The 27833-nt window shown below is 46.7% G+C and overlaps 1 protein-coding gene across 2 annotated transcripts in view; it reads right to left on the bottom strand.

Moving 5' to 3' along the window:
- Positions 1–1936: 1936 nt before the first annotated feature.
- LOC146822435 (uncharacterized) overlaps positions 1937–27833 on the bottom strand; it is a 74317-nt gene continuing 48420 nt past the window's right edge. For both annotated transcript variants that reach the window (XM_085613537.1, XM_085613538.1), the window contains exon 2: positions 1937–4800. In XM_085613537.1, coding sequence (XP_085469663.1) covers positions 2566–4383 — 1818 coding nt within the window. In that variant the 5' untranslated portion in view covers positions 4384–4800 and the 3' untranslated portion in view covers positions 1937–2565. The remainder of the gene's footprint in view (positions 4801–27833) is intronic.

The raw sequence follows: 27833 nt of genomic DNA, 5'->3' as shown, positions 1-27833 counted from the left end.
CTCCTAGGATCTGTGCTACACGCTTGCTGACTACTTTCATTAGAAGATCGTGGCATCTACAGGGACTTTGAACCTCAGCTCTCTGCCAGCGACAGCCTCGACCTCCTCACACCCACTGACACTAACTCTGACCGCTTCCTGGGATCTTCTCATTGCACAAGAAACCACCTCTATAATGAACTCCATGCACTCTGGGGTACCCACTGATACATGCCCCCACCATATCTTTAACCTTAGGAGCAAGGCGATCAGATTAGAGCTCAAAAACCCACTGAACAGATCGATCGCCATGGGCTCCTTCGCGGAAGAGTGGTAACACGTAGAAGTGAAACCCCTCCTAAAAAAAACCTTCAGCAGACCTAGAGCAGCTGAAGAACTCCCAACTGATACCACTGCTCTCGTTCCTGGTCATAGTCTTCGAGAGAACAATCAACAGTAAGCTGACCAGACACCTGGAGCACAACAACCTCCTGGACTCCTCCCAGTCAGGCTTCTGTGCCAATCAAAGCACAGAGAATGCCCTGATAGCAGCCACAGATGATATGAGAGCCCTCCTGGACCTCAGTGAGAATACAGCCCCCATCCTTCTTGACCTCTCGGCTGCCTTCGACATGGTCTCCCACCAGATCCTGATTGACAAGCTCCACCACATCGGAATCCAAGGAAATGCCCTCAAATGGATCACCTCCTACCTCACCAGAAAAACTCTGAAAATCAGACTCCCACCCTACTCCTGAGCCCAAGGACATCATCTGTGGTGCCCCACAAGGATCCTCCATCATCCCCACCTTCTTCTACACTTACATGATACCCCTAGCCAACATTATTGAATCGCACGGGCTGAAAGTCATCTTCTACACCCACCTCACCAACTCCAGAGACAACTTACATAGGTGCACAGCCAACATCACCGACTGGATGAAGCACAACTGCCTAAAACTGAACACGGACAAGACAGATGTCCTCATCTTCAGTAACCACGCATCTTCTTGGAGCGACACATGGTGGTCAGCAGAACCTGGCTTCTTCCCCTCCCTTACAGACCATGCCCATGCGCTGTAAGATCTTTAGATCTTGCAGCTACACATCAGCACCAGACAAATGATCACCTAAGCCCTGGTGACCAACTGGCTTGGCTACCTAAACACTGTATGTAGGAATCAACACTAACCTCCAGAGACAACTGCAGACAATGCAGAACTCAGCAGTAAGGCTAATCCTCAACCTCCTGAAGCAGACCCACATCACTCCCCACCTCAGTAAACTCTACCGGCTCCCAGTACAGAAAAGAGGCAAGATACTGACCCATGCTTATAAGGCACTCCATAACGAAGGAGCTGCCTACATCAGCCAAAGCTTATTCTTTAACCAGCCCATCAGACACCTGCATTCTGCCTCCCTCTTGCTTGCTCACACTCCCAGAGTCTGACAAACCAGGCACGGAGGCTGCTCTTTCTCCCACCTGGCTGCAAAGACCTAGAATTAACTTCCCCTGCACTGGAGATCTGACACATCAATGAGTCTGGAAAGAACTCAAGACCTGGCTGTTCAACTGATCAGCCTCTCCGGAAAGCAACTCCTCCCCCAGCGGCTTGAGAATCTCACAGATGATTTGCTGCACTTAATAAATACCCATTGATTGATTTGAGTCCGTACATTCATATAGGTTTTTCCCAGTGGGGACTTTGATGTTGTTTAACTCTCCCTTACTAACAAATGCCTTGCTACAATCAATGTAGTCTTCAGGGTTGACTTTTGATGTTGCGTTAGCTCTCCATTTATGAATTCATGGTCACAATCAATATATTTATAGAGTTTCTCTCCTGTGTGAACATTCTGATATATTACATTTTGTTTTGTAATTGATCCCTTGCCACATTCTATTTATTATTAGGGTTTCTCCCTAGTGTGGATTTGTTGATGCTGCATCAGCTTATTCTTCCTTGGAAGACTTTATTACACTCTGTACATACATTGGATTGTTTGCCATGTAGATTTTCAGACATCACTTAAGTTGTCCATTTATTATGAATGCTTTGTGATATTCAATACATGCATTTTCTCTGCTGTGTGAACTTCCTGATTTTGTATTCAATGTTGCTTTGTGATGAATACCTTGTCACATTCTGTAAATTCATGTGGTTTCTCCCCACTGTGGATCTGATATTGTTTTAAATCTCCCTTTACAATAAATAGCTTGTCACATTCAGTGCAGTTGAATGGTCTCTTTCCATTTGGTATAAATGCTTTGTCACATTTTGTACACTGATATAGTTTCTCTCATGTGGGAACTTTTTGGTGAATTTTTAAACTTTTCTTTGTAATAACTGCTAAGTCACATTCAGTACAGCCCTATCGTTTCTCACCAGTGTGGAATTTGATGTACTAGTATGTACATTCATAGTGTTTCTCCCCTGTGTGGACTATCTGATTTGCATAAGAAGTGACTTTCTAATAAATGCCTTCTCACATTCAGTGCAGTTGAATGGTTTCTCTCCAATGTGGATTTTCTAATGTCGCTTCGGCTCTCCATTTGTTATAAGTGCTTTGTCACATTCAGTGCATTCATACGGTTCCCCCCGCAGTGTGGACCTTTTGATGTTGCTTTAGCTGTCTATATTTTATAAATGCATTGCCACATTCTGTACGTTCATACGGTTTCTCCCCAGTGTGGATATTTTGATGTCGCTTCAGCTCTCCATTTGTTATAAATGCTTTGTCACATTCTGTACATTGATATGGTTTCTCCCCAGTGTGGATATTTTGATGTCGCTTCAGCTCTCCATTTGTTATAAATGCTTTGTCACATTCTGTACATTGATATGGTCTCTCTCCAGTGTGGACTTTTTGATGTCGCTTCAGCTCTCCATTTGCTATAAATGCTTTGTTACATTCTGTACATTGATATGGTCTCTCTCCAGTGTGGACTTTTTGATGTCGCTTCAGCTCTCCATTTGTTATAAATGCTTTGTCACATTCTGTACATTGATATGGTCTCTCTCCAGTGTAGACTTTTTGATGTCGCTTCAGATCTCGATTGGTTATAAATGCTTTGGCACATTCTGTACATTGATATGGTCTCTCTCCAGTGTGGACTTTTTGATGTTGCTTAAGCTGGACATTTGTTATGAATGCTTTGTCACATTCTGTACATTGATGTGGTTTCTCCCCAGTGTGGACTCTCTGATGTTCCATTAGATTTGACTTTCTAATGAATGCTTTGTCACATTCTGTACATTGGTATGGTTTCTCCCCAATGTGGATTTTCCGATGTTGATTTAGCCCTCTATTTCTTATAAATGATTTGTCACATTCTGTACATTGATATGATCTCTCGCCAGTGTGGGTTTTCTGATGGTTTTTTAGGTCTCCACTGAAAATAAATGCCATGTCACATTCTGTACATTTATATGGTTTCTCCCCAGTGTGGATTTTCTGATGTTGTTTTAGCTGTCCATTTGTTATAAATGCCTTGTCACATTCTGTACATGCATACAGTTTCTCCCCAGTGTGGATTTTCTGATGTTGTGTTAGCTCTCCATTTGTTATAAATGCTTTGTCACATTCTGTACATTGATATGGTTTCTCCCCAGTGTGGACTTTCTGATGTTTCATTAGATGTGACTTTCTAATGTATGCCATGTCACATTCTGTACATTGGTATGGTTTCTCCCCAGTGTGGATTTTCTGATGTTGTTTTAGCTCTCTATTTCTTATAAATGATTTGTCACATTCTGTACATTGATATGATCGCTCTCCAGTGTGGGTTTTCTGGTGTTGCTTTAGATCTCCCTTTCTTTTAAATGCTTTGTCACATTCTGTACATTGATATGATCTCTCTCCAGTGTGGGTTTTCTGATGGTATTTTAGGTTGTCACTGAAAATATATGCCATGTCACATTCTGTACATTTATATGGCTTCTCCCCAGTGTGGATTTTCAGATGTCGTTTTAGCTCTCCATTCGTTATAAATGCTTTGTCACATTCTGTACATGCATACAGTTTCTCCCCAGTGTGGATTTTCTGATGTTGTGTTAGCGTTCCATTTGTTATAAATGCTTTGTCACATTCTGTACACTGATATGGTTTCTCCCCAGTGTGGACTTTCTGATGATTCATTAGATGTGACTTTCTAATGAATGCCATGTCACATTCTGTACATTGGTACGGTTTCTCCCCAGTGTGGATTTTCTGATGTTGTGTTAGCTTTTCATTTGTTCTAAATGCTTTGTCACATTCTGTACATTCATACGGTTTCACCCCAGTGTGGATTTTCTGATGCTTTCTTAGATTATCCTTCCTTCCGAACACTTTACTACATTCTGTACATTGATAAGGTTTCTCCTCTACGTGGACACTCTGATGCTGCACTAGGTCTTTCATTGTAAAGAACGCGTTTCCACAGTCAGTCCATCGATCTGGTTTTTCTCCAGTATGAAGTTTCTTATGTCACACTTGCTCTTTTTTTGCCTAATAAATGTTTTGTCACATTCTAGAAATTATTATGGTTTTTCTCCTGTGTGCTCTTCCTGATACCAGGTTACCTCTTCCTTCGTAATGAGCACCTCAGACTTGTTTCAGTATGTCAGTGTGTTGTGTCTCCAATGTCTATCAGCTGATATCTAAGAGCCAAGTACAGACCTCATTGGGCAGTTTGGATTTTCTGCTGTAGAAAAAGATTTTGGCGAGGCATTGGCCCTCAAGGGAAGAGTTTTTGAGGCATACTGTTTTTACATCACTGCCCACACCAGTGATGTTTAATAGCTTTCCTTTTTTCGTTTATTACTGCATTTATTTCACCTGTTGGATTAAGAAAAAGAAACAATGAATAAGCTTAAATGCAAAGCTCATCAGAAAAACCAATTGGCATTTAATGATACATTTAAGTGTCCATATAGACAAGTGCGCTGAAGAAATTCTAGATTCCACTTTCAATGTAAAGATGCAATAGGCAGAGTAAGGGCATACAATCCTTACACGATCCCCTTATATCGAGGAGTGTGGACTCAAGGAGTAACCAAGAGACCAGAGACTGTTGCTTGTTCAGCGAGTGAGATCTTCTCCCACGACACACTACAATGTTAAATCCACAGCAACAAGATGCCTCCCTTCTTAGCCAGGGAACGGTTCCTATGATCACACGGCCTAACAAATAATGCAAGATTGAGCCTGTTAGAAACCGGGTCTCTAGTTGGCAGAGGAACGCACCATGTCCAAGTAGGGCCAGCAATCCTAGTCAGGGTAAGTCACAACACAATTCCAAATTATCCTGTGCTCACCCCTGGTAGCTGGGTACAGAGCAGACAGGCTTAAAAGGCAATGTTTAAAGGGTTTGTGCAATGCATCATACAACAACTAGGCCTGGGCTAAAATTTTGTTCCATTCGCGGAAATTGCGATAATTTGACATTTTCGCGTTCCGCGGAAAGCGCGAAAATGTCAAAATTTCCGCATTCCGCAGCTTTGCGATAATTTGGTTCTTGCTCGCGCTGTAAAATAATACATTCTCGCGCGATCGCCTTACCTGAATCCCTGCGTTCGCCAACAAGTTTTCTTGATCAGGTCACGTTCTCCATGAGATGTTGTATTGTTTTTAGCCATTTGCGCTGTCTCGCGACAGTTCGCGCCCGCAGTGACGTCATGCGTCGCGCGATCATGTCTCTCTTCTCGCGATCATGCACCGCGAGACAACTGAAAACAAGATGGCCGCGCCCGCGAGCAACCGCATGGGTAAGTTGCCGAGCCGCAACCATGCAGAAAATCTCGCGAACATGCGGGAAGAAAACTTCCGCATCTTCGCGATATTTCCGCGTGTTTGCGATAATTTTCAACATTTTCGCGATAATTTGCGAAAGTGGATTTCGCAAATTCCGCCCACCCCTAACAACAACACAGTGAATACCTCACAAAAAGACTCATCAACAGTTTAGAAAAATAGAGAACATTTATCTGAGTAAAACAAGTCCAAAACGATCAAAATCAATCAAGTAGAAGCTGAGATATTGAATGTTGTAGAAATAAAAGCTAATAAAACGATTAAAAGCAGGTAACGCTAAAAAAGGATACTTCAGGTTGGTCAAGAGGGACTGGTGCAAATTCAAAGTGCAGGCCGACTATGATGGAGAGCAGGAAGACTACAGGGACCCATTTGGGCCCACTGAACACAGTACCTTGGAGCTTGGGGTGCAGTGTGTGTGGGGAGGCCTTGTGCCATCTAGCGGCAGAGACTTTGCAGGGCTTCGTGCTGCGTCACATCGGATTTAGCAGAGACTCAGCTGCAGAACCCACCTCTGAGGTCCAGAACTTGGAGGGGGCACCTCAGGCAAGGGTAGGACTTACAGAAGGGAGAGTCCAGCAGCATCAGCAGAACTGTAGGAATTCTTTTGTGTCTATGACACTTCAGAAACAGGAGGCAACTAACAAGCCCTTGGAGAACACTTTGGAGTGAAGGCAGAGTCTACCTCTCCTTCCAGGAATCAGAGTGCTGCACTCCCCAGGGCAACACACAGAAAAGCAGTTCTTCCACAAAAACAATCCAGTTGAGTCTTTTCTGCAGCACCACAGTTCTTCTGACAGCGGTTCTGTGTAGATCCAGAAGTGTCGGATTTGACGGGGCCAGAGACTTAGCACTTACATCCAAATGTGCATTTGATCTGAGGGAAACTCCAAAGAGTGGTTTTGAAGTGCACCAGTATCTCTTTCAATCCCAGCACTCACTCCAGACTACCAAAGGGAGTTATCAGTAATTTGTATGGGTCAGTCTGCTACCCTGTGATCTGCCCAGGAAGACCCATCAGAATACAGATGGATGCAGATGGGTGCTAAATCACACCCAACCCATGCACTGTCTGTGGGTGTCTAGACGGAATGCACAAAGGGGTCGGTCACCTAGCCCAGACGTGTATTAGAGACAGGGTGTAAGGCACAAAGAGCAGTACAAGCATAGAAAAGTCCACTTTCTAAAAGTAGCATTTTTAAAATAGGAATGTTAAATCAGACTTTACCAGTAAAGAGGATTTATCATTACTATTCCAAAGATATGAAATATGAAACTTGAAACGGCTACTCCTTTCCAATCAGGAATTACAGCTTAAAGGTATTCTAAGGAATTCCCAGTTCTAGCCAATGAAAGTCGGTCTTACAGCAGTGAAACATTAATTTAGCTGTTTGTCATTACCAGGACATGTAAAACATAGAATATATGTTCCGACTTTTACTTACATAGCGCTCTCCCTTTGGTTTACCAAGGGCCATCCTTAGGGGCAACTTATATGTAAAGAAAGGAGATTTGAAGGCTTGGCAAGTAGTTTTAAATGTAAAGTTGATGTGGCAGTAAACTGCACACACACAGGCACTGCAGTGGCAGGCTTGAGACATGGTTTCAGGCTTGAGGAACTTTGATTTTCGATCACGATCGAATCGACCCGCCATTTTGTAACCCGCCGCCATTTTGTGTTGCCATCACTCAGGCAGCACGGCGAACGAAGTCTATTCTGCCTTTCCCGTAGCTTGGTGTCAAAATACGTCCTCGGCCTTGTTTGCGAGACTGGTGTTTGGACTAGCCGAGTACACTAATCCGTGTCTGGCTCTCCTAATCCCTGTTTCAACTATCTGTAGGCTCACACCATTTTTTCCTGATCATATCTTATCGACTGGCCTTCACTGTCTCCTGCCAGCATTCTCTTGTGTCATGCACGTCCTCCAATACACACAAACGTATCTCACCACCTGCAAGTCAGTTGTATTCTGTTAATGAATCAGTTCGGGGGTGGGATAACAAACATAGTTGGAGGAGCGGACTCTTCGAGACATCTGATCTTTTTGTTTTCGAACCTTTCTTACTGTCATACCTGTGCTCGAGAAGGAGTCGCGGCCGCATGCGTACTTCCGCATCCCTCAATATAAAACTCCTCGTTTTGGACAGCATGACGCTTCGCGTTCTAGTTGTTGAGACGACACGTCACTTCCGGGTATTCCCTTCCGCATCCGGAGCTTGTTCGTCCGAGGAGAAGCGTCGCACCTGGATTCCTGATTCTTCCGTTTTGAATCTCTGAGTGAGCGGCCTGAACTGGAGTCCCTAGAAGCTTGTCGGACTGGTTCTTCGCGGGAACTTCACCACACTCAGGCGGTAACGCGCTCACGCGCATTTAGAGGGGCTTGTCCCTTCATTGAAGTGCTCGCAGCGGGCTGTTTTGAAGCTCTCATCAGTTACACTTCGTCCTTCCTTGAATCATAGTCTCTCGGGGTGGGAGATAGGGGCTTGTACAAAGACGTTGTGGCATCTGCATCTACTTATATGATTAGCCGCTACACATTTATGCAACCCCAATTCATGCTGTGCTAATCCCTACATTTTGTAGTGTCTTATATGTTTCTAAAACGTTACGAAAACGAATGCCCTTTTTTGTTATGCTTTCCCTGTGATGCTCGGTATGACAAGGAGCCATTGACAAGCATCAGAGGATTCCAATAGGATTGTGCCGAGAACAATCTACCTTATAGCATATGAGTGGACATTATTGGTTGTGCTGATAACAACCAAAGGGTTTAACGCTGCCACTTGACAGTCCTTGACACCGCTCCTTTAAAAGGGTAAGAAGAGTAGAGACACTCTATACATTTGGTTAGAGCACATAGGAGGTATATACTTAACGCTATTGTTTCTTCGTAGGAGTTTCACACTGGTCGTTTAAGTCATTTGTCCTTTTGATTGACCATCCGAGGAAGAGGGGAGCATTACAGGTAGATCCTGGGTTACTTGTTGAGTCATTGCTGGTCTACTTATTAAGCTAACTGTCTGCTAACATCGCCTTTTGTCTGCAGGACTTCATTTGGATCTCAGTGGTGGCTCTCGAGGTGCTGGAAGTGCGCTGGACCTGCCTTATTTCTCATTCCCTTGTCTCCCCTCTTCCCCCCATCCACTTGTTCTGCTTTGAATTTGTTGGGCGGACTGGTGGTGGAGGGACGTGGGGAACAGTCTTCTGTTTCCTGCTTCCTGTCCCCGTAGAGACCTCAGGTGAGCCTGACAGAACGCGAAGGCCACGTGGACTCTCTGCCAGGGCAGGATGGAGGAGAACAAGATTACCCTAGTAGACTTGGCCCATATGATAGGAAACTTGCAGAAAGAAACACAAGCCCTTTCCCTCAGAGTAGACACGTTGCAGAGTGTAACGCCCTGAACGTCTCAGGATCGTTTAACAGACACGACAATGAGGACGCAACCACTTGTGAAGGGTTAGTTCTTTTAATGAAGGCAAATAAAATACAAAGAACAAACAAAAGTTATAGTCACTGGAATCCTCCAGGCTAAGTACGTTACCAGCCCACAGCACGGATGGTCCTAACCGTCCTCTGCATATACGCCGATCCCGGCGTATGCCAACAGAGGGCAGAAATGAAATGGCCGACAATGCCAATCGGTAGGCTGTGAGGGGCACGAAGAGTGTTGGGGAGAATCGAGGAGTCAGGGAAACACCCAGCCGGGGTCTCTACCTGAAGGGAGCAGCCGCTCAACCTCTTCCTCAGACTGCACCGGGACGCGGAGTCACCTCCTGGTGATGCGTCACCGATACCCCAATCACAAGCAAGAAGACTGAACCGAGAGCAGCCGCTCGATCGATCCTGTGGACTTCCGAGTCTGTAACGCGGCAAACACCTCCTGGTGTGCGTTACAGCTGGCAGTCCCTGTGTCTCTGGTCGGGCTGGGAGTTACGACTCCAACCAGCAAAAGCGCCACTGCGCTTGGACTCAGCCGAGTCAAAAAGCGAAGCTCAATGGTTGACCGGTAGAGCTTCCGGGTCCTTCACAGGTGACGATGGGGCAAGACACGGCCCAGGGAGTAACGACTCGACCTACCTCCGTTCTTGCCTTACTGGAGCACCACTCCGGAACACTGCTCTTCACGAAGCAGGTACGTCGGTGTAAACACAATATCCGACAGCCTTGTACCTCCCGGTTCCTCCCTTTATAGGGCGTGTTTTCCTTGAGTTATGTAACAGCTCTCCTGTTTACATAAGGGCGTGTTTCCCTTGAGTTATGTAACAGCTCTCCTGTTTACATAAGGGCGTGTTTCCCTTGAGTTATGTAACAGCTCTCCTGTTTACATAAGGGCGTGTTTCCCTTGAGTTATGTAACAGCTCTCCTGTTTACATAAGGGCGTGTTTCCCTTGTATGACAGGAATTCTTGACAGTACATCCTCCCTCTCAGCGGCTCCCCACGGGTCCAGCGCTGGCAGGAAAACGCCGATGGAACAAGGAGACCAAGCGCGGAGCATGAACCCCTTCAGCCGGTTCCCATGAATGCTCCTCCGGGCCATAGCCTTTCCACGCAACCAGGTACCACAGCTTCCCCCTGCGCCATTTGGACGCCCGTATGCCCGACACTTCATACTCCACCTCCGACTCCACGCATACCGGCCTAGGTGTCCCAGACGGCTTGGAGGGTGCTGGTTTGAGCAATGATACATGAAAGACAGGGTGTATCCGCAATGACTGGGGCAAGCACACCTTCACGGGATCCATACACTTGGTAATTCGATAGGGGCCCATGTACTTGGGATGGAACACACTGTTCTTTCGAAACCTCCTGTTTCTTGTGGATATCCAGACGTAGTCTCCAGTGCGGTACAGTGGCCCGGGCCTTCTCTTCCTATCTGCCGCAGCCTTGTATCTTCTCTTGGCCTCTATTAGGACAGCCCTTGAGCGCATCAACGTGTCTTTTATGTGTGCCACCCTGTCCGCTGTGGCGGGAATCCTGTCCTCTCTGAACGGATGTAGAAATGGCAAGAACCTGGGATGTTGGCCATAGTTGCTATAGAACGGAGATGACTGTGTGGAGCTGTGAGTGGCGTTGTTATAGGCTATCTCTGCAACCCATAGCAAGTCGACCCATTCTTCCCTGCCCTGGTCCACAAAACATCGCAGATACTGTTTGAGCGTTTGGTTCAGGCGCTCGGTTTGGCCGTCCGTTTGAGGGTGGTAGCTGGTGGACAGGGCGGTCTTAACATGCAGCGCAGTGCACCAAGTCTTCCAGAATTGCGCAGTAAACTGCGACCCCCGGTCCGACACGATCACCCCAGGTAATCCATGCAGTCGTACCACATTCTTTAGGAGTAGTGACGCCAATTCCCCGGCCGTAGGGACTCTCTTGCAGGGGATGAAGTGCCCCATTTTCGTCAAGTAATCCACCACCACCAGTATTGCCGTCATCCCCTGGTCTACCGGTAGGCCCACCACGAAGTCCAGTGATATGCTATCCCATGGTCTATCCGGGGTCGGAAGTGGATGTAAGAGCCCTTGGGTTCGGCCATGGTCGGCCTTCATGGTAGCACACGTAGGACACTCCTGTCCCCACCTCCTGACATCCACTCTCATGGTTGGCCACCAGAAATGCCGTCCCATGCTAGCCACCGTTTTTTCAAAGCCCAAATGACCTGCGCATGGAGAGTCATGGCACCAGATGAATGCTTGTTTCCTTAGCCTAGGCGTGGGTATCAATAGGCACCTGCCCTTCAGGGGTATCCCGTCCTTCAGCTGCCATTCTCTGTGACTGAGGAGCCACCTCCGCCATGCGAATGACCTGATCCCTCTCTTTATTCCCCTCAGGAAAGTATCCGGTTGGATAACCCCCAATACCATCCTCGGGGAAATGATGGAACGCTCGGTTGCAGGCAATGGTTCCTTAACTGCAGATTGACGGGACAGGGCGTCCGCCTTCCGGTTTTCAGTCCCCGGCCGATATGTGATGCGGAAGTTGAACCCCGCAAAGAAGATCATCCACCGCAGCTGCCTGGGAGAAAGGTGTCTAGTGGCCGTCATGAACTGTAGGTTCCGATGGTCCGTGTACACCGATACCACATGTCTTGCCCCCATCAACCAATGCCTCCATTCGGTGAAGGCGTCCTTGATTGCGAGAAGCTCCTTCTCCGCAATATGGTAGTTGCGTTCGGCGTCGTTGAGTTTGCGGGACATGTACGCAACGGGATGAAGCACCCCTGTGTCGTGGTTGCGTTGGGACAAGATAGCCCCCAGCGCCACATCCGACGCGTCCGCTTCCACCACGTAGGGGAGATCCGGATCGGGGTGAGCCAACACCGGCGCCTTACCAAAGGCGCTTTTCAGGGCCTCAAAGGCTTTGTTCGCTTCAGGGGACCAGACAAACTCCTTGGACTTCCTCAGTAGCTGTGTGATTGGGGCCACCACTCCTGAAAATCCATCTATAAACCGCCTGTAAAAGTTGGCGAAGCCAATGAAACTTTGGACGTCCTTCACGCTTTGGGGCACCGGCCATTCTTTCACCGCCTTGATCTTTCATTCTGCCATCTCCTGTCCCTCTGGACTCAGCATCACTCCGAGGAATTCCACGGATGTGACGTGGAAGTCACACTTGCTGAGTTTACAAAACAGCATGTTTTCCCTCAGCTTTTGGAGCACAGCTTTGACGTGGTGTACGTGCTCCTCCACACTGGACGAATAGATGAGGATGTCGTCGATATATACGACCACGTAGATATCCAACTCCTCTCTGAATACCTCATTCAAAAAGTACTGAAAGGCTGCCGGGGCGTTGCACAGACCGAACGGCATGACGAGGTACTCAAAAAGGCCGAACCTGGTCTTAAAGGCGGTCTTCCACTCGTCTCCGTCCCTCATGCGCACCAGATGGTATGCCCCTTTCAAATCCAACTTGGTGTAGATACGAGCTTTCTTGACCTGTTCCAGAAGTACACTGATGAGAGGCAAGGGGTACCGATTTTTTATGGTTATCGCATTCAATGCCCTAAAGTCCACACAGGCTCTCAGCTCCCCATTAGCCTTCGGGATGAAGAAGAGTGGCGAGGCGGCCGGAGACTTGGACGGGCGGATGAATCCTAGCCTGAGGAGTTTATCCAGGTACCCCCGGAGATGCACGTTTTCAGGCTCCGTCAGGGCATACAGCCTGCCGCTGGGAACGCTGGCCCCTGGCACCAGGTCGATCTGGCAGTCAAACTGTCTATGTGATGGTAGCACTTCCGCCTTCACCTCATCAAATACATCCTCAAAACTGTGATAAGCCTGGGGGAGAGCCACATCTTTTTCTGCCGCTGTAGCCACCGTCTGACTCCCGCTCTCATCTGCGTCAAGGGATTCCGTTCTTATTCCACAATGCAGGATGCAATACGGTGACGTCATTTCGATGCGATGTGTTGGCCAATCCACAAAGGGGTTGTGTTTCTGTAGCCACGGCAATCCCAATATGACGCCATATTGGGGCGCTCGGATGATGTTAAAATCGATTTGTTCCAAATGGTTCCTCCCATATCTCATCGGAAGGACCCCTGTGTGCTGTCCGATGGGCCCCGTCACCAATCGCCTTCCGTCTACCGCATAGACGTCTTCGGGTACTGCTTTGGGAAGAAGCACTATCCCTAGCCTGCATGCCTCGTTGTGGTCCATAAACATGCCAGTGGCCCCTGAATCCACCATGGCCACAACGGGTATCCACTGGTCATGCACTCCCACGTGCACCGTGATAAACAGGTGTCGTTGTCCCTTAGTGACCGAGTTGGAAAGTGAAGGGATGGATGAGTGACTCCGAGATGCCCCTTCTCTGGTCTTGGAGTCCTCTAGTTTTCCGCCGGTATGTCCACCACGGCTGTTACCGACCGGTTGGCCCGATAACGTGACGTCTTCGGTTTGGCAGGGCATTCACGTACGTAATGGCCTTTTTTGCCACAATATAGGCACAATCCTTGTTTACGGCGTGACTCTTTCTCCGTGGCTGTGAGGCTCGCTCGTATTGCGCTGATGTCCATGGGTTCTCCCTTGGATGCGGTGGAAGTTTCAGGACTTCCCACCGTCACATAGTATGGAAGGGATTTTCCTTTTCTCCCATGATCCCCCTTTCTTTCACTTAGCCTATGTTCCAGCCGTAATACCAGGTTGATAAGGCCCTCACATGTCTTGGGTTGAGGGTCAATATGAGCCACGGCGTCCTTGAGCTCATCGCACAGCCCTTGATGGAAGAGCGCCGTCTGTTTAGCAACAGGCCACTTGGTTTCCGCAACCAGCCTTCGGAACGCGTTGAGATACTGCACCAGGTCGTTGGATCCCTGTCTCAACTCAAGCATTTCACGGTCCGCCGTGTACGAGTCAGCCCTTCTGTCGAATACCTTCAGGAATTCCTCGCGAAAAGCACCCCAATCACATAAGAGGGGGTCGTCCCTGCTCACCAGAGGTACGGCCCATTGTGCCGCGTTTCCAGCCAAATAGGATATAAGGAAAGCCACACAAGCCTGACTCGTGGGGAACGCCTTTGGTTTGCACGATAAATGTAGCGCCACTTGTGTGAGGAATACCTGCACTGTGTTAGGATCCCCACTGTACCTCTCTGGTGTTGCCAAGGGGATGGCTACCGGCATTTCCACTACTACCGCAGGGGTCTGGTTCGTGAGGGAGGTGCTGGGCGTGAGCGGGTCCAATTGGATAGCATCCAGTCTGGCTTTTACATCGGCTGTTTCTTGCCTAGAGGCAGCCACTTCAACTTGCATGGCCGCTAAAGCAGCCAGCACATCATCAAGTGTTGCCATGTCTGTTATCGACCGGGAGACAGTTAGTGTTATTAAGGTCGGATATTTTGTAACGCCCTGAACGTCTCAGGATCGTTTAACAGACACGACAATGAGGACGCAACCACTTGTGAATGGTTAGTTCTTTTAATGAAGGCAAATAAAATACAAAGAACAAACAAAAGTTATAGTCACTGGAATCCTCCAGGCTAAGTACGTTACCAGCCCACAGCACGGATGGTCCTAACCGTCCTCTGCATATACGCCGATCCCGGCGTATGCCAACAGAGGGCAGAAATGAAATGGCCGACAATGCCAATCGGTAGGCTGTGAGGGGCACGAAGAGTGTTGGGGAGAATCGAGGAGTCAGGGAAACACCCAGCCGGGGTCTCTACCTGAAGGGAGCAGCCGCTCAACCTCTTCCTCAGACTGCACCGGGACGCGGAGTCACCTCCTGGTGATGCGTCACCGATACCCCAATCACAAGCAAGAAGACTGAACCGAGAGCAGCCGCTCGATCGATCCTGTGGACTTCCGAGTCTGTAACGCGGCAAACACCTCCTGGTGTGCGTTACAGCTGGCAGTCCCTGTGTCTCTGGTCGGGCTGGGAGTTACGACTCCAACCAGCAAAAGCGCCACTGCGCTTGGACTCAGCCGAGTCAAAAAGCGAAGCTCAATGGTTGACCGGTAGAGCTTCCGGGTCCTTCACAGGTGACGATGGGGCAAGACACGGCCCAGGGAGTAACGACTCGACCTACCTCCGTTCTTGCCTTACTGGAGCACCACTCCGGAACACTGCTCTTCACGAAGCAGGTACGTCGGTGTAAACACAATATCCGACAGCCTTGTACCTCCCGGTTCCTCCCTTTATAGGGCGTGTTTTCCTTGAGTTATGTAACAGCTCTCCTGTTTACATAAGGGCGTGTTTCCCTTGAGTTATGTAACAGCTCTCCTGTTTACATAAGGGCGTGTTTCCCTTGAGTTATGTAACAGCTCTCCTGTTTACATAAGGGCGTGTTTCCCTTGAGTTATGTAACAGCTCTCCTGTTTACATAAGGGCGTGTTTCCCTTGTATGACAGGAATTCTTGACACAGAGAAACATGGCCAAAGAGACATCAAAGGGGGCTGAGGGAGGTATTCCTTCCTCCTTCTCACCCCAAGCGGTAGTTGGCAACCCAGTAATTCAGGTTACCACTCCTCCCACTATACCATTAGCTCCTCCAGAAAGATTCACGGGAGATCCTGCCCGTTTTGCAGCCTTTATTAATCAATGTCAACAGCACTTTATGTGCAAGGCTGCTTGTTTCCCCACAGAACAGGCCAAGGTGGCCTTTGTACTGTCTTACTTGGGGGGCGTTGCAGCTACCTGGTCTATCCCTTTAGTAGAACGGAAAGACCCTCTTTTATACAATTACAATCTATTTAAGGAGGAATTGAAAAAATTGTTCGACAGACATACCTTTATACAGTCTGTGGATTCCGAACTGTTGAAATTGAAGCAAGGTTCTAAGGATTTGATTACGTACATAGCGGATTACAACCGCCTGGTAGTAGAAGCAGGGTGGCCTGAAGAAAAAAGAAGTGCCTTGTTCTATAGAGGACTAAAAGATGATTTTAAAGATGTATTGTCTCAGGTGGTGGAACCCCCCCAAGAGTGTAAGGCATTGATGGATCTAACCGTAAAGTTGGATCATCGTTTGCATGAACGGAAGAGGGAGAGGGGGCGACCAGAGGCACGGCTCCTGACCTATCGAGAGAAACGCACTGAGACCGAGAGGTCTGCTTCAGAGGTAGAACCCATGCAGATCGGGAGTTTGAGAGGTCCTCTCAGTAATGATGAAAGACAACGACGTCGTGACCAGAAATTATGCCTGTATTGTGGTAAACAAGGGCATTTTTTGAGAGATTGTTCAGTTAAACCTAAGAAAGCAAAGGAGCAGGGAAACTAGAGAGCCTGGGATCTATGGGGACAAGAATTTCAAGCGTTTCCGGTTTAATAGTCTCCCAACCCGCAGTTGTAGAATCCTCTTGTACCATGCTCTCCCATTTCCATGTAGATGCCTTGTTGGAGTGGGGAGGCCACCAGGTCAAGGTCCACGCTATGGTTGATTCCGGTGCTACCGGAAATTTTATGGATATTCAGTGGGCCGCTAAGACATGTATTCCTAGTGAAGCTAAAGCAGTTATAGAAGAAGTACGAACCATAGATGGGAGTTCTATTAAATCAGGTCCAATTACACACACCACCATTCCTGTAAGAATGTGCATAAATGAGATACACTCGGAAAATCTTGCTTTTGATTTGATTACATCTCCTCAATTTCCTGTGGTATTGGGGGTCTCTTGATTAACACAACATAACCCAACAGTTGATTGGAGTCAGAGAACTGTTTCCTTTACCTCACAGTTTTGTGATAAACATTGCCTTAAGCAGTCTAAGCTCACAGCTCCTTTGTTAGGTTCTTGTACAACAGCTGAGCCTGAACTCCCTTCCTGTTATGCGGACTGGAAAGATGTGATCGATAAGCAAAAAGCTACAGCACTACCACCACATCGTCCCTACGACTGCAGAATAGACCTGATACCAGGGGCTCAAATACCATGTAGTCGTATCTACGCGCTAACGGAAAACGAGAACCTTTACCTGCGCGAATACTTAGACGAGATGCTCCGCATAGGCTTTATTCGTCCTTCCCGGTCACCTGCATCCTCTCCTCTCTTTTTCATCCCCAAACGAGAGGGAGGCCTCAGATGCTGTATTGACTATCGCAGTTTGAACAACAACACCATTAAAAATCGGTATCCTTTACCGTTGATTCCATCATTGTTGGATCAGGTGAAGAACGCCAAGATTTTTACGAAGTTGGACTTACGAGGGGCATATCACTTAGTGCGAGTCCAACAAGGAGATGAATGGAAAACAGCTTTCCGCACTAAGTTTGGGCTGTATGAATATTTCGTTATGCCCTTCGGGCTTTGTTACGCCCCAGCTGCGTTCCAATATTTCATAAATGAGGTATTGAGAGACATGATGGACATCTATGTAGTTGCGTACATAGACGATATCCTGGTGTATTCCTCCTCCATGGAGGAACACATAGGTCATGTACAGTCGATATTACAAAGACTCCGAGACCACCAGTTGTTCGCTAAACTGGATAAATGCGAATTCCATACCTCCAGGGTGGCTTTTTTGGGTTTCATTCTCACCCCTACAGGAGTCTGTATGGACCCACAGAAAGTAGAAGCAATAACGCAATGGCCATCCCTCAAAACGGCGAAGGACGTCCAGACCTTTTTGGGGTTCGCCAATTTCTATAGGCGTTTTATCGACAAATTTTCTGAATTGGCATCACCTATTACCAAACTACTGAAGAAAAACGTTGAATTCCAATGGTCCCCTGCAGCAGAAGCCGCCTTTGACACTCTGAAGCAAGCTTTTACGGCAGCTCCCATCTTGAAACACCCAGACCTATCTCGTCCTTTCTTAGTAGAAACGGATGCATCTCAGACTGCTATCGGAGGCATTTTGTCCCAAAGGGATGTGGTCACTGGCTATTTACATCCTGTTGCCTTCTTTTCCCACAAACTGTCTGCAGCAGAACAGAACTATTCCGTAGGAGATAGGGAGCTCTTAGCCATTAAGCGAGCTTTTGAAGAATGGAGACAATATCTGTTAGGAACCCTCCATAAAGTTACAGTTCTCACAGACCATAGGAATTTATTGTTTCTGAAATCTGCACGAGCTTTGTCCACAAGACAGTTACGATGGACATCTTTCTTTAGTGAATATGACTTTGTCATCCAGTTTCAACCTGGAAGAAAACATGGGAAAGCCGATGCATTATCCCGATTGGGGTTTGATACAGCCGAACCAACCCTTGACCCACCTCCTATCATCACTGCAGATCGCATTGTGGGGGCCCTGACGTTAGAGGAAGAATATGTGCAGAAAGTGAGAGAAACACAAGGCTTAGATGAGCTAAAGGAATGGGAGCAGCAATATCAAGGGAAAAAACTTGATGGATTGTTGCACATTCAAGGAAAGCTTGCAATCCCTACCGCTGAATTACAAGAACAAGCTTTGAATTGGTGTCACATGCAAGTCCTGGTGGGGCATCCTGGTTATAAAAAAACCCCTTGATTTGGTACGCCGTTACTTTTGGTGGCCTTCTTTAGCAACCGACGTGCAGGTGTATGTTCAACAGTGTCATGTGTGTGCACAAGGCAAGAGCTCGCATCAAGCTCCAGCCGGCCTTTTACGACCCATGCCAACCCCACCTAGCCCCTGGCACACACTATCAATGGACTTTATAGTAGAGCTCCCTAGAACAGCAAACGGGCATACAGTGATATGGGTGGTAGTGGATATGTTGACCAAGTTAACTCATTTCATTCCTCTAAAAATCCTCCCCACGTCCCAGGAACTAGCAAGGTTAGTTGTGAAGCACGTGGTCCGATTACATGGATTGCCCTCTGTTTTAGTCACTGACCGAGGGCCCCAGTTCATTTCAAAATTTTGGAAAGGGTTGGGAAAATTGTTACACATAGACATGAGGTGTTCTTCGGGGTATCACCCACAAACTGACGGACAGACAGAGAGAATGAACCAGTGTTTGGAACAGTACTTAAGGTGTCAGCTTGTACAAACCTCAGCTGATTGGGATAGTTTCTTATGGGCAGCTGAGTTCGCCATTAATAACAGTATACATGCCTCCACCAAGTTCTCTCCGTTTTTTACTTCTTATGGTTTCCATCCACGCTATTTACCTGCACATGTTACTCTTACAGCCCCTGTCCCTGCTGCCAAGGAGCTCATCACACAAATACAGGAGGTACACAAAACTGCTGTAATAAACCTTGAAAAGGCCAAAGCGGCATATAAGGAGAGTGCAGATGCGCATCGTCGTTCAGGTCCTGAATATGAGGTGGGAGACAAAGTCTGGCTATCCACACGCCATGTTCCAATTAAAGGGGCCAATAAATTCACACCACGATACATTGGGCCTTATGTGGTCACTGAAATTATCAATCCGGTGGCTTTGAGATTGCAGCTCCCTGAAACCATGAAGATACATCCAGTATTCCATGTCTCATTACTGAAACCTGTTGTACCTGGTACTGAATTACCGACCCTCCCAGCTCCTCTCGAAGTCGACAACGAGAACGAGTATGAAGTTGGGGCTATAGTGGACTCTCAGAGAGTACGGGGGAAACTACAGTACCTCATTCATTGGAAAGGGTATGGACCAGCAGACAGGACTTGGGAACCTGTTGGTCATGTTAACGCTCCCCGTTTGCTACGCCTGTTCCATCGTAAACATCCTTGGAAACCCAAACCAGTGGGGGGTTCCATAGGGGGGGTATACTGTCATACCTGTGCTCGAGAAGGAGTCGCGGCCGCATGCGTACTTCCGCATCCCTCAATATAAAACTCCTCGTTTTGGACAGCATGACGCTTCGCGTTCTAGTTGTTGAGACGACACGTCACTTCCGGGTATTCCCTTCCGCATCCGGAGCTTGTTCGTCCGAGGAGAAGCGTCGCACCTGGATTCCTGATTCTTCCGTTTTGAATCTCTGAGTGAGCGGCCTGAACTGGAGTCCCTAGAAGCTTGTCGGACTGGTTCTTCGCGGGAACTTCACCACACTCAGGCGGTAACGCGCTCACGCACATTTAGAGGGGCTTGTCCCTTCGTTGAAGTGCTCGCAGCGGGCTGTTTTGAAGCTCTCATCAGTTACACTTCGTCCTTCCTTGAATCATAGTCTCTCGGGGTGGGAGATAGGGGCTTGTACAAAGACGTTGTGGCATCTGCATCTACTTATATGATTAGCCGCTACACATTTATGCAACCCCAATTCCTGCTGTGCTAATCCCTACATTTTGTAGTGTCTTATATGTTTCTAAAACGTTACGAAAACGAATGCCCTTTTTTGTTATGCTTTTCCTGTGATGCTCGGTATGACAAGGAGCCATTGACAAGCATCAGAGGATTCCAATAGGATTATGCCGAGAACAATCTACCTTATAGCATATGAGTGGACATTATTGGTTGTGCTGATAACAACCAAAGGGTTTAACGCTGCCACTTGACAGTCCTTGACACCGCTCCTTTAAAAGGGTAAGAAGAGTAGAGACACTCTCTATACATTTGGTTAGAGCACATAGGAGGTATATACTTAACGCTATTGTTTCTTCGTAGGAGTTTCACACTGGTCGTTTAAGTCATTTGTCCTTTTGATTGACCATCCGAGGAAGAGGGGAGCATTACAGGTAGATCCTGGGTTACTTGTTGAGTCATTGCTGGTCTACTTATTAAGCTAACTGTCTGCTAACGTCGCCTTTTGTCTGCAGGACTTCATTTGGATCTCAGTGGTGGCTCTCGAGGTGCTGGAAGTGCGCTGCACCTGCCTTATTTCTCATTCCCTTGTCTCCCCTCTTCCCCCCATCCACTTGTTCTGCTTTGACTTTGTTGGGCGGACTGGTGGTGGAGGGACGTGGGGAACGGTCTTCTGTTTCCTGCTTCCTGTCCCCGCAGAGACCTCAGGTGAGCCTGACACTTACTGGTTCCGCTTTGTTTTCCACTTACCCTATTGGCTCTTTTCTTCTTTGCTTGGGGCGTGTGTTAATAATTCTGTATTGTATAGTATTTAATCTGATGCGCCACAGAGTGAAGTGGCAGTCTCCTGAGAACCTACTTTGTGTACTTCTAGGATAACTGTACTAGCTGCAGCTAAATAAATCCAATCTTCTAACGCCGACAGAGTGTCCCGTGTCTCTGTGTAACGAAGCAGGTGAACCCAGAAGACGGAGGGCGTACCCTGCGCCGCCAGGTCGAAAAGGTTCTGGTTCTTCAATTGGCGCCCGACGTGGGGCGGCTTCAGTGGTACCGGTTCTGCTCGAAGGTCGTGAGGAACCTCGCAAGAAAATTCCGGAGGGTTCGCGAGCCACACTAAGCGACCCCTGTATGTCGAAAGTGGTCTGAAGGTCTTTTGCAGCGCGGTTACTCCTTCCTGACGGCTACTGGCGACCGCTGCCCTGCTTTGGCCCATTCCTTTGGTGATGTATGGTAAAGCGAGACGATAGACGGGCCTCTGTTGGTGGAAGAAGACGTCCTTAGTTAAGTTAAGTATTTTCGTGGGTCGCGCCCACAACTTTGGTTCTTTGTTTGATGTCCTTAGGTTACTTAGATTTAGTTTTTGCAGAGACTAAAGCCGAGGGTAAGTGCATTTGTGCTGCGTAAACTGATTTTACTCCCTTGAAGTTTGTGAACGGTCCAGAGACATTGTGAAATGCCTGGTCTGACTAAGCTTGGAAGAATTTGTTGTCTTGGTTGTAATAGGGACTCCCGACTTGAGGACTCTTGTCCGATTCCTTCGGTTGGAACTCCCACATATGAGCTCTACTCGAAACATGGTATCGGCCCCATTGCCTTTAACGAGACACGGACTCGATACACGAAAAAAGATGGTGTTCTTGAATGGCCAGAAAACTGTAGTTTTGATCCCGATGTGCTAGATAATTTAGAAACAGTTTTGTTCAAAAGGAAAGCCCGGCCGGCAATGTTTGACTCTCTCCGCCTTTGGCGTAAGGAAGCCAAACAGTAAGAAATTAAACAAGCAAAACGAGTTAGGAAAGCACAGGGTATGACGATTATACAGGCTGCCCAACAGTTCAAAAATTATGAAATTGACAATGCGACTGAAATCTCAGAAAGACAACATCGTATGGCGATAGATAAATGCTATCCGGTGTTGCCTGTTTCTCCTTCTAATAATAAGAAAGATATAGAAGAAGATCCCCTAATGTCTCATTTATTAAGGTTGCCTCCATCTTATGCGCAAAATGCTAATGTGCCTCAGCCGTTACAGCCTGCTCAAATGCTGGTAGTACCTCCGCCGGTTCTGGCTCTTCAACATTTGCCTCCTCCAGCATTACCGCCTTTGCAGGTTTCACCATTAGTCTCAATTTCTCAACCTTCATCTCCTGATCCTAGCTCTCCTTTGCCTTCTGCTCCTCCTGTAATTTCTAGTCCTGTTAGTTCTCCTAATATTCTGTCTCCAGTTCTGATGTCTAATTCACCATCTATGCGTAAGCGTCTCACAGATTCCGTTACTAGTATTTTATCTCCTTTCTTTGGAGCTCTTAATGCGTCTACGGCTTTTGCTCGAAGACAATCACGTAGTCAGTTTCCAGATTTCGAGGAACGAGAGAAGCTAGATTCTCTGTCACGAAGATGGATCAAGACGGGTCCACAATATAGTGTGTCTGATATTATGCTTACCTTTTTGCAATGGAATGCACCTACACAGAGATATGTTTTTAATGTAATGTGCGACATTCTCATTAAAGAATGGGAAGATGTGAGTTCGAGTCCGATCTCACAAGATTTATTAGATGTCCAAGCCAATTTTGAAAAAGGATTTATTGTAGGTTCCAAAGTTGAGGAAGCTGTAAGGACACTCATCTCTTTTAGAACCTTATTGTTCTCTCAGATTGTTCTTGATTCTGATCCGTCGGTTAAACTGACATCAAAAAATTACCCTATGAGAGAAGTTCCTCCAGTTTGGAAAGAGGAAGTTGCAGCCGCAGGTGCTAATCCTGCTATTCCAGCTCATTTCCAGCGTATATGGGTACATGTACCATGGAAAAGATCCGAAGTTTTGGCCCTTAAGCAGACTCTACCAGATCCTCGTAAGAACCCTGCAAGTTATTACAAAGAATTATCGCAGACAATCGATGCTTGTATTATGAATCTGGCAGATATTGATATGCTAATGGGTAATGTAGTTCCACAGACAATATGGGCAAAAATTCGTAGAGAGGATCACGCACAGGAACTGGGTGCTACTTGGGATGTCATAGCTGGTACAGATAGAGACCAAGTGGGTGGTGCAAATCCTGACGCTTTGATCTCGGAGCTTCCTGGTAGAATCATTACGTTAATGATAACTATGATGCCTGCATTGAGAGTGAATTGGGATAAGCTAGCAGCATGTAAACAAAAGAAAGATGAAAGTGTCTCTGATTTCTTTACTCGTTTTGAGGAGACATTTATCGATCATAGTGGTCAGGACATGGCTACCGAAGGTGGACAGCGACTATTCGTGGACAAATTTGTATTCAATTTGCTTCCCGAGCTGTCACACAAATTAAAGGATTCAGAAATTTCTTGGGCTGTTTCTTCTTCTGCCCAAATATTGGCTACTGCACAATATTACGAGAATAGAGACAAAGAAGAAAAAGAAAAGCAATAGAAAAAGACGAAAGATTTAAAAACTAAGGTTCTCTTGCAACAAGCTTATCCTCCACGTTATGTTCAGCCTCAGACTCAACAGCCGCCGCAGTTTCAAAGATTGTACCAGAAACCTGAGCCGTACATTCCGCGACCTTTGTTAGGTCCTAATCAATGTGCCTATTGTAAAGAGGAAGGTCATTTTAAGAGCAGTTGTCCGGTTTTATTGCAGCGCAATGGAGCATCATCTGCTCCACGAGGTCGTGCTGGTCCTCCAGTCAGCAAACAGAGGTAGAGGTCGAGGCATGTTAACTCAAGAACAGCGTGCCCTTCCTTCTCCTAATTCCATGAACTATTTTGATCAACAGACTGTGAGGTCCACTCAGTATTATAATGAGGACCATTATGTTGAAGGCGAAAATGAGAGTCTTCATGCCAACTAGGACAGCCATGGACAAAGTAGAGGAGTTGTGCCAATCCCAGTAGATCAAAATGGCCCTTATGTCAACGTCACTACAATGGGTGTATCAGAGCCATTCCTTCTAGATACTGGAGCAATGAGAAGTTCTATCATTCATTCTAAACTCCCTGGCGCACCTTTGTCTGGCTTAACGAATGTTTCTGTAGGATTCTCTGGCGCCCCTGTTCGCAATGCGGTTTCTTGTCCTTTGCCTATCTCAGTTGGTCCTTATAATTTGGAAGCTTCACTTTTGTTAACGAACGGTTGTGGTGAAAATCTGTTGGGTCTAGACCTATTGAAAAGAATGCATGCTACAATATATTGTTCTCCTTCAGGCGTACATCTCACCCTGGGTCAGAAGTTGATCTCCCCAATGTATCTGTCTAGAGATCAGTTTCCTCCTGAGTTGCTTTCTCTTCCAACAGCGCTTTGGGCCACGGGTCCGAATGATGTGGGTTGTCTTGAGATACCGCCTTATGTTGTTACTCTCAAGCCCAATGTTGAATTACCACGTATCCCACAATACCGAATTTCTGCAGAGGGTGAAAAAGCACTTTTGGAAATCATTCATGATCTTATTCAGAAGGATGTGGTCGAAGAAACGAGAGGTAACACATGCAATAGTCCTATTCTCCCTATTCTTAAACGTACTGATCCTTCTCAGCCTCCTGTGTACCGATTTGTGATTGATCTGCGAGAAGTAAACAAAATTGTGATTCCACAATTTCCAGTTGTTCCAGATATCACTGCCTTGTTGACCATGATACCTTCCACAGCGACTTGGTTTTCTGTTATTGATCTAAAGAATGCCTTCTTTAGTATTCCAATTGCAGAAGAGAGTAGGGACATTTTTGGTTTTTCTCTTGGAGGCCGAAGCTTCCGATTTAAGTGCGCACCCCAAGGGTACTGTGAAAGTCCCTCCATTTACAGCCAAGCTTTGAAATGTCATCTTGATACTTTTCACTTACCGTCTGGTGCTGCTCTTATCCAATACATGGACGACTTGTTAGTCGCTGCCGATTCAGAAGACATCTGTAAGAGTGTTACTGTTGCACTATTGCGTCACTTATTTAAGCTTAATCACAAGGTTTCACCTTCCAAACTACAGTATGTTTGTCAAGAGGTTACCTACTTGGGTCATCTCCTATCAAAGGAGGGACGACGATTGACACCAGAACGAATTCAGGCGATTGCGCGAATGTCTGTGCCATCCACACAAAGGGAAGTATGTGCTTTTCTGGGAATCACTTCTTATTGTAGACAGTGGATCCCTAACTTCTCTATGATTGCCAAACCTTTGTTGGCACTCACTTTAAAAGATACACCTCAGCCCCTTCCTTGGACTGATGAGTGCCAAAAGAGTTTCACTGATTTACGCACTGCTCTGTGTTCTGCTCCTGTACTGGGTACCCCAGATTACACTAATCCTTTTACGCTGTATGTTCACGAGAAAGAGGGTTGTGCATTATCAGTCTTGACACAGCAATTCGGAGATAGACAGCGGCCATGTGCTTATTTTTCGGCTACGTTAGATCCCGTAGCAAAAGCATTGCCTAGTTGTCTCAAAGCCACAGCAGCCGCAGCGATTTCTATCCGACAGTCCGCTGGGATAGTGTTAGACAACACTCTTATTGTCATGGTGCCACATGCAGTGGATACTTTGCTAAACAGAACGAAAACACAGCATCTTACGAGTGCACGTCTAACAGGTTACGAGCTGACGCTTTTGGCTAGTCACGTACACATCAAATGATGTAATACCCTGAATCCAGCTACTTTGTTGCCCTTTCCAAATGAGGAGAGTGTTGAGGATCAACATGACTGTTTCTTCCGTACTGAGGAAGAGACAAAAGGAAGAATTGACCTAAGAGACACACCACTAGAGAATCCGGATGGGACTCTATGGGTAGATGGTTCTTGCTTCAAAATGCCTAATGGGGATACGGTTTCAGCCTATGCTGTAACTACCTTACATACGATTGTGGAAACTGCGCGTATTAGACACAACTCAGTGCAAGCAGCAGAGTTGATAGCACTGACGAGAGCTTGTGTATTATCAAAAGGGAAAAGAGTGAACTTGTACACTGACAGTCAGTATGCCTTTGGTGTCGCGTTCAATTTTGGGCGTCTCTGGAAAGAGAGGGGTTACCTAACTTCACATGGCACTAAGCTACAGCATGGTCAGTTAGTGACTGATCTCCTTGAGTCACTTACTTTACCTGTACAAATTGCGATAGTGAAGTGTAGTGCACACAAGATGATTACGGATGATGTTGGACGAGGAAATGCATTTGCTGGTGAAACAGCAAAGAAAACAGCGAAAGATTCAATGAGTCGAATGTATTTGGCAGGTCCTGCGAATTGGGTCAGAGAGAGAGGAATGTGTGAGAATACAGTGGAAAGCGTGAAAACGATTCAGAAAGAGGCTACAGAAAGAGAGCTCAGCATGTGGAAAGAAAGTACGGAAATGTTAGATAAGATGGGTTGTTGGGTAGAATTGTCCGAACATCAACGATGGTTGTTACCAGATGCTTATGTACTTCCAGTGGTTACTATGACTCATGGTCCAGCTCACCTTAGTGCAAAAGGCATTTGTAAACTTTTAGCTCCAGTTTGGCAGAATGAAAACATACCTAAATGTGCAGACAACGTAGTAAAGCATTGTATTGTTTGTCTGATGTATAATCTAGAAAAGGGAACCCCCACTCCAGCAGGTCACTTTGCTCCTCCGACATACCCATTTGAAGTGTTGCAAATCGATTACATTCACATGGATCGATGCAACAACCTCAAATATGTTCTGGTGGTAGTATGTGCCTTTTTGAGATGGATAGAAGCACACCCTTTGAAAGACAATACAGCTTTGTCCACAGCCAAAATCCTTCTAAAAGAGTTCTTTCCCAGATTTGGATTGCCGCGCATTGTCTGGAGTGACAATGGGAGCGAATTTGTTGGCCAAGTCATGCAGAAAGTTTGTGCAGGTCTTGGAATCAAGCAAAAGTTCCATGCGGCAAATCATCCCCAATCAGCAGGTTTAGTAGAATGCTACAATGGGACCTTGAAATTGAAGTTAGCGAAAATTCAAGCAAGTACGGGACTTAATTGGCCTGATGCTTTGCCGTTAGCTTTGCTATCCACCAAACCGCAATACACTCTCGTCTGGGACTTAGCCCCCACGAAGTGGTGTTTGGCCGTCCGGCCAACGTATGGGGAATACCTCGTCCTAAAAAGTTCTCAGATTTGCCCTACCCAATGTTAATTGACTATTTGCATGACCTTACAACTAAATTGCATGTCCTTCATCGACAGGTTCGGAGTGCTTTGCCGGAGGCTTCCACAGATCCAGGTCACTCCATCCGTCCAGGTGACTGGATCTGCATCCGCAATTTTCAGAGGAAGAAGAATCTAGAGCCCAGATGGCGGAAGCCCCGAATGGTTCTGTTAGCAACAAGGACAGCAATTAAAGTTGAAGGAAAGAAAAATTGGATTCACGGTGTGCACTGCAAGAAAGTACCTTTGCCCCTGCCTTTCGATCAGTTGGTTCGTAGAGGGATTGGTGACTGTGAAGGCGAAACAGTTCCACGATTCATACCC

This window comes from Triturus cristatus, chromosome 6 (genome assembly GCF_964204655.1).
Source record: "Triturus cristatus chromosome 6, aTriCri1.1, whole genome shotgun sequence".
NCBI lineage: Eukaryota > Metazoa > Chordata > Amphibia > Caudata > Salamandridae > Triturus > Triturus cristatus.
The sequence above is the reverse complement of the archived record's forward strand: the minus strand, read 5'-3'. Positions and strand labels throughout refer to the sequence as shown.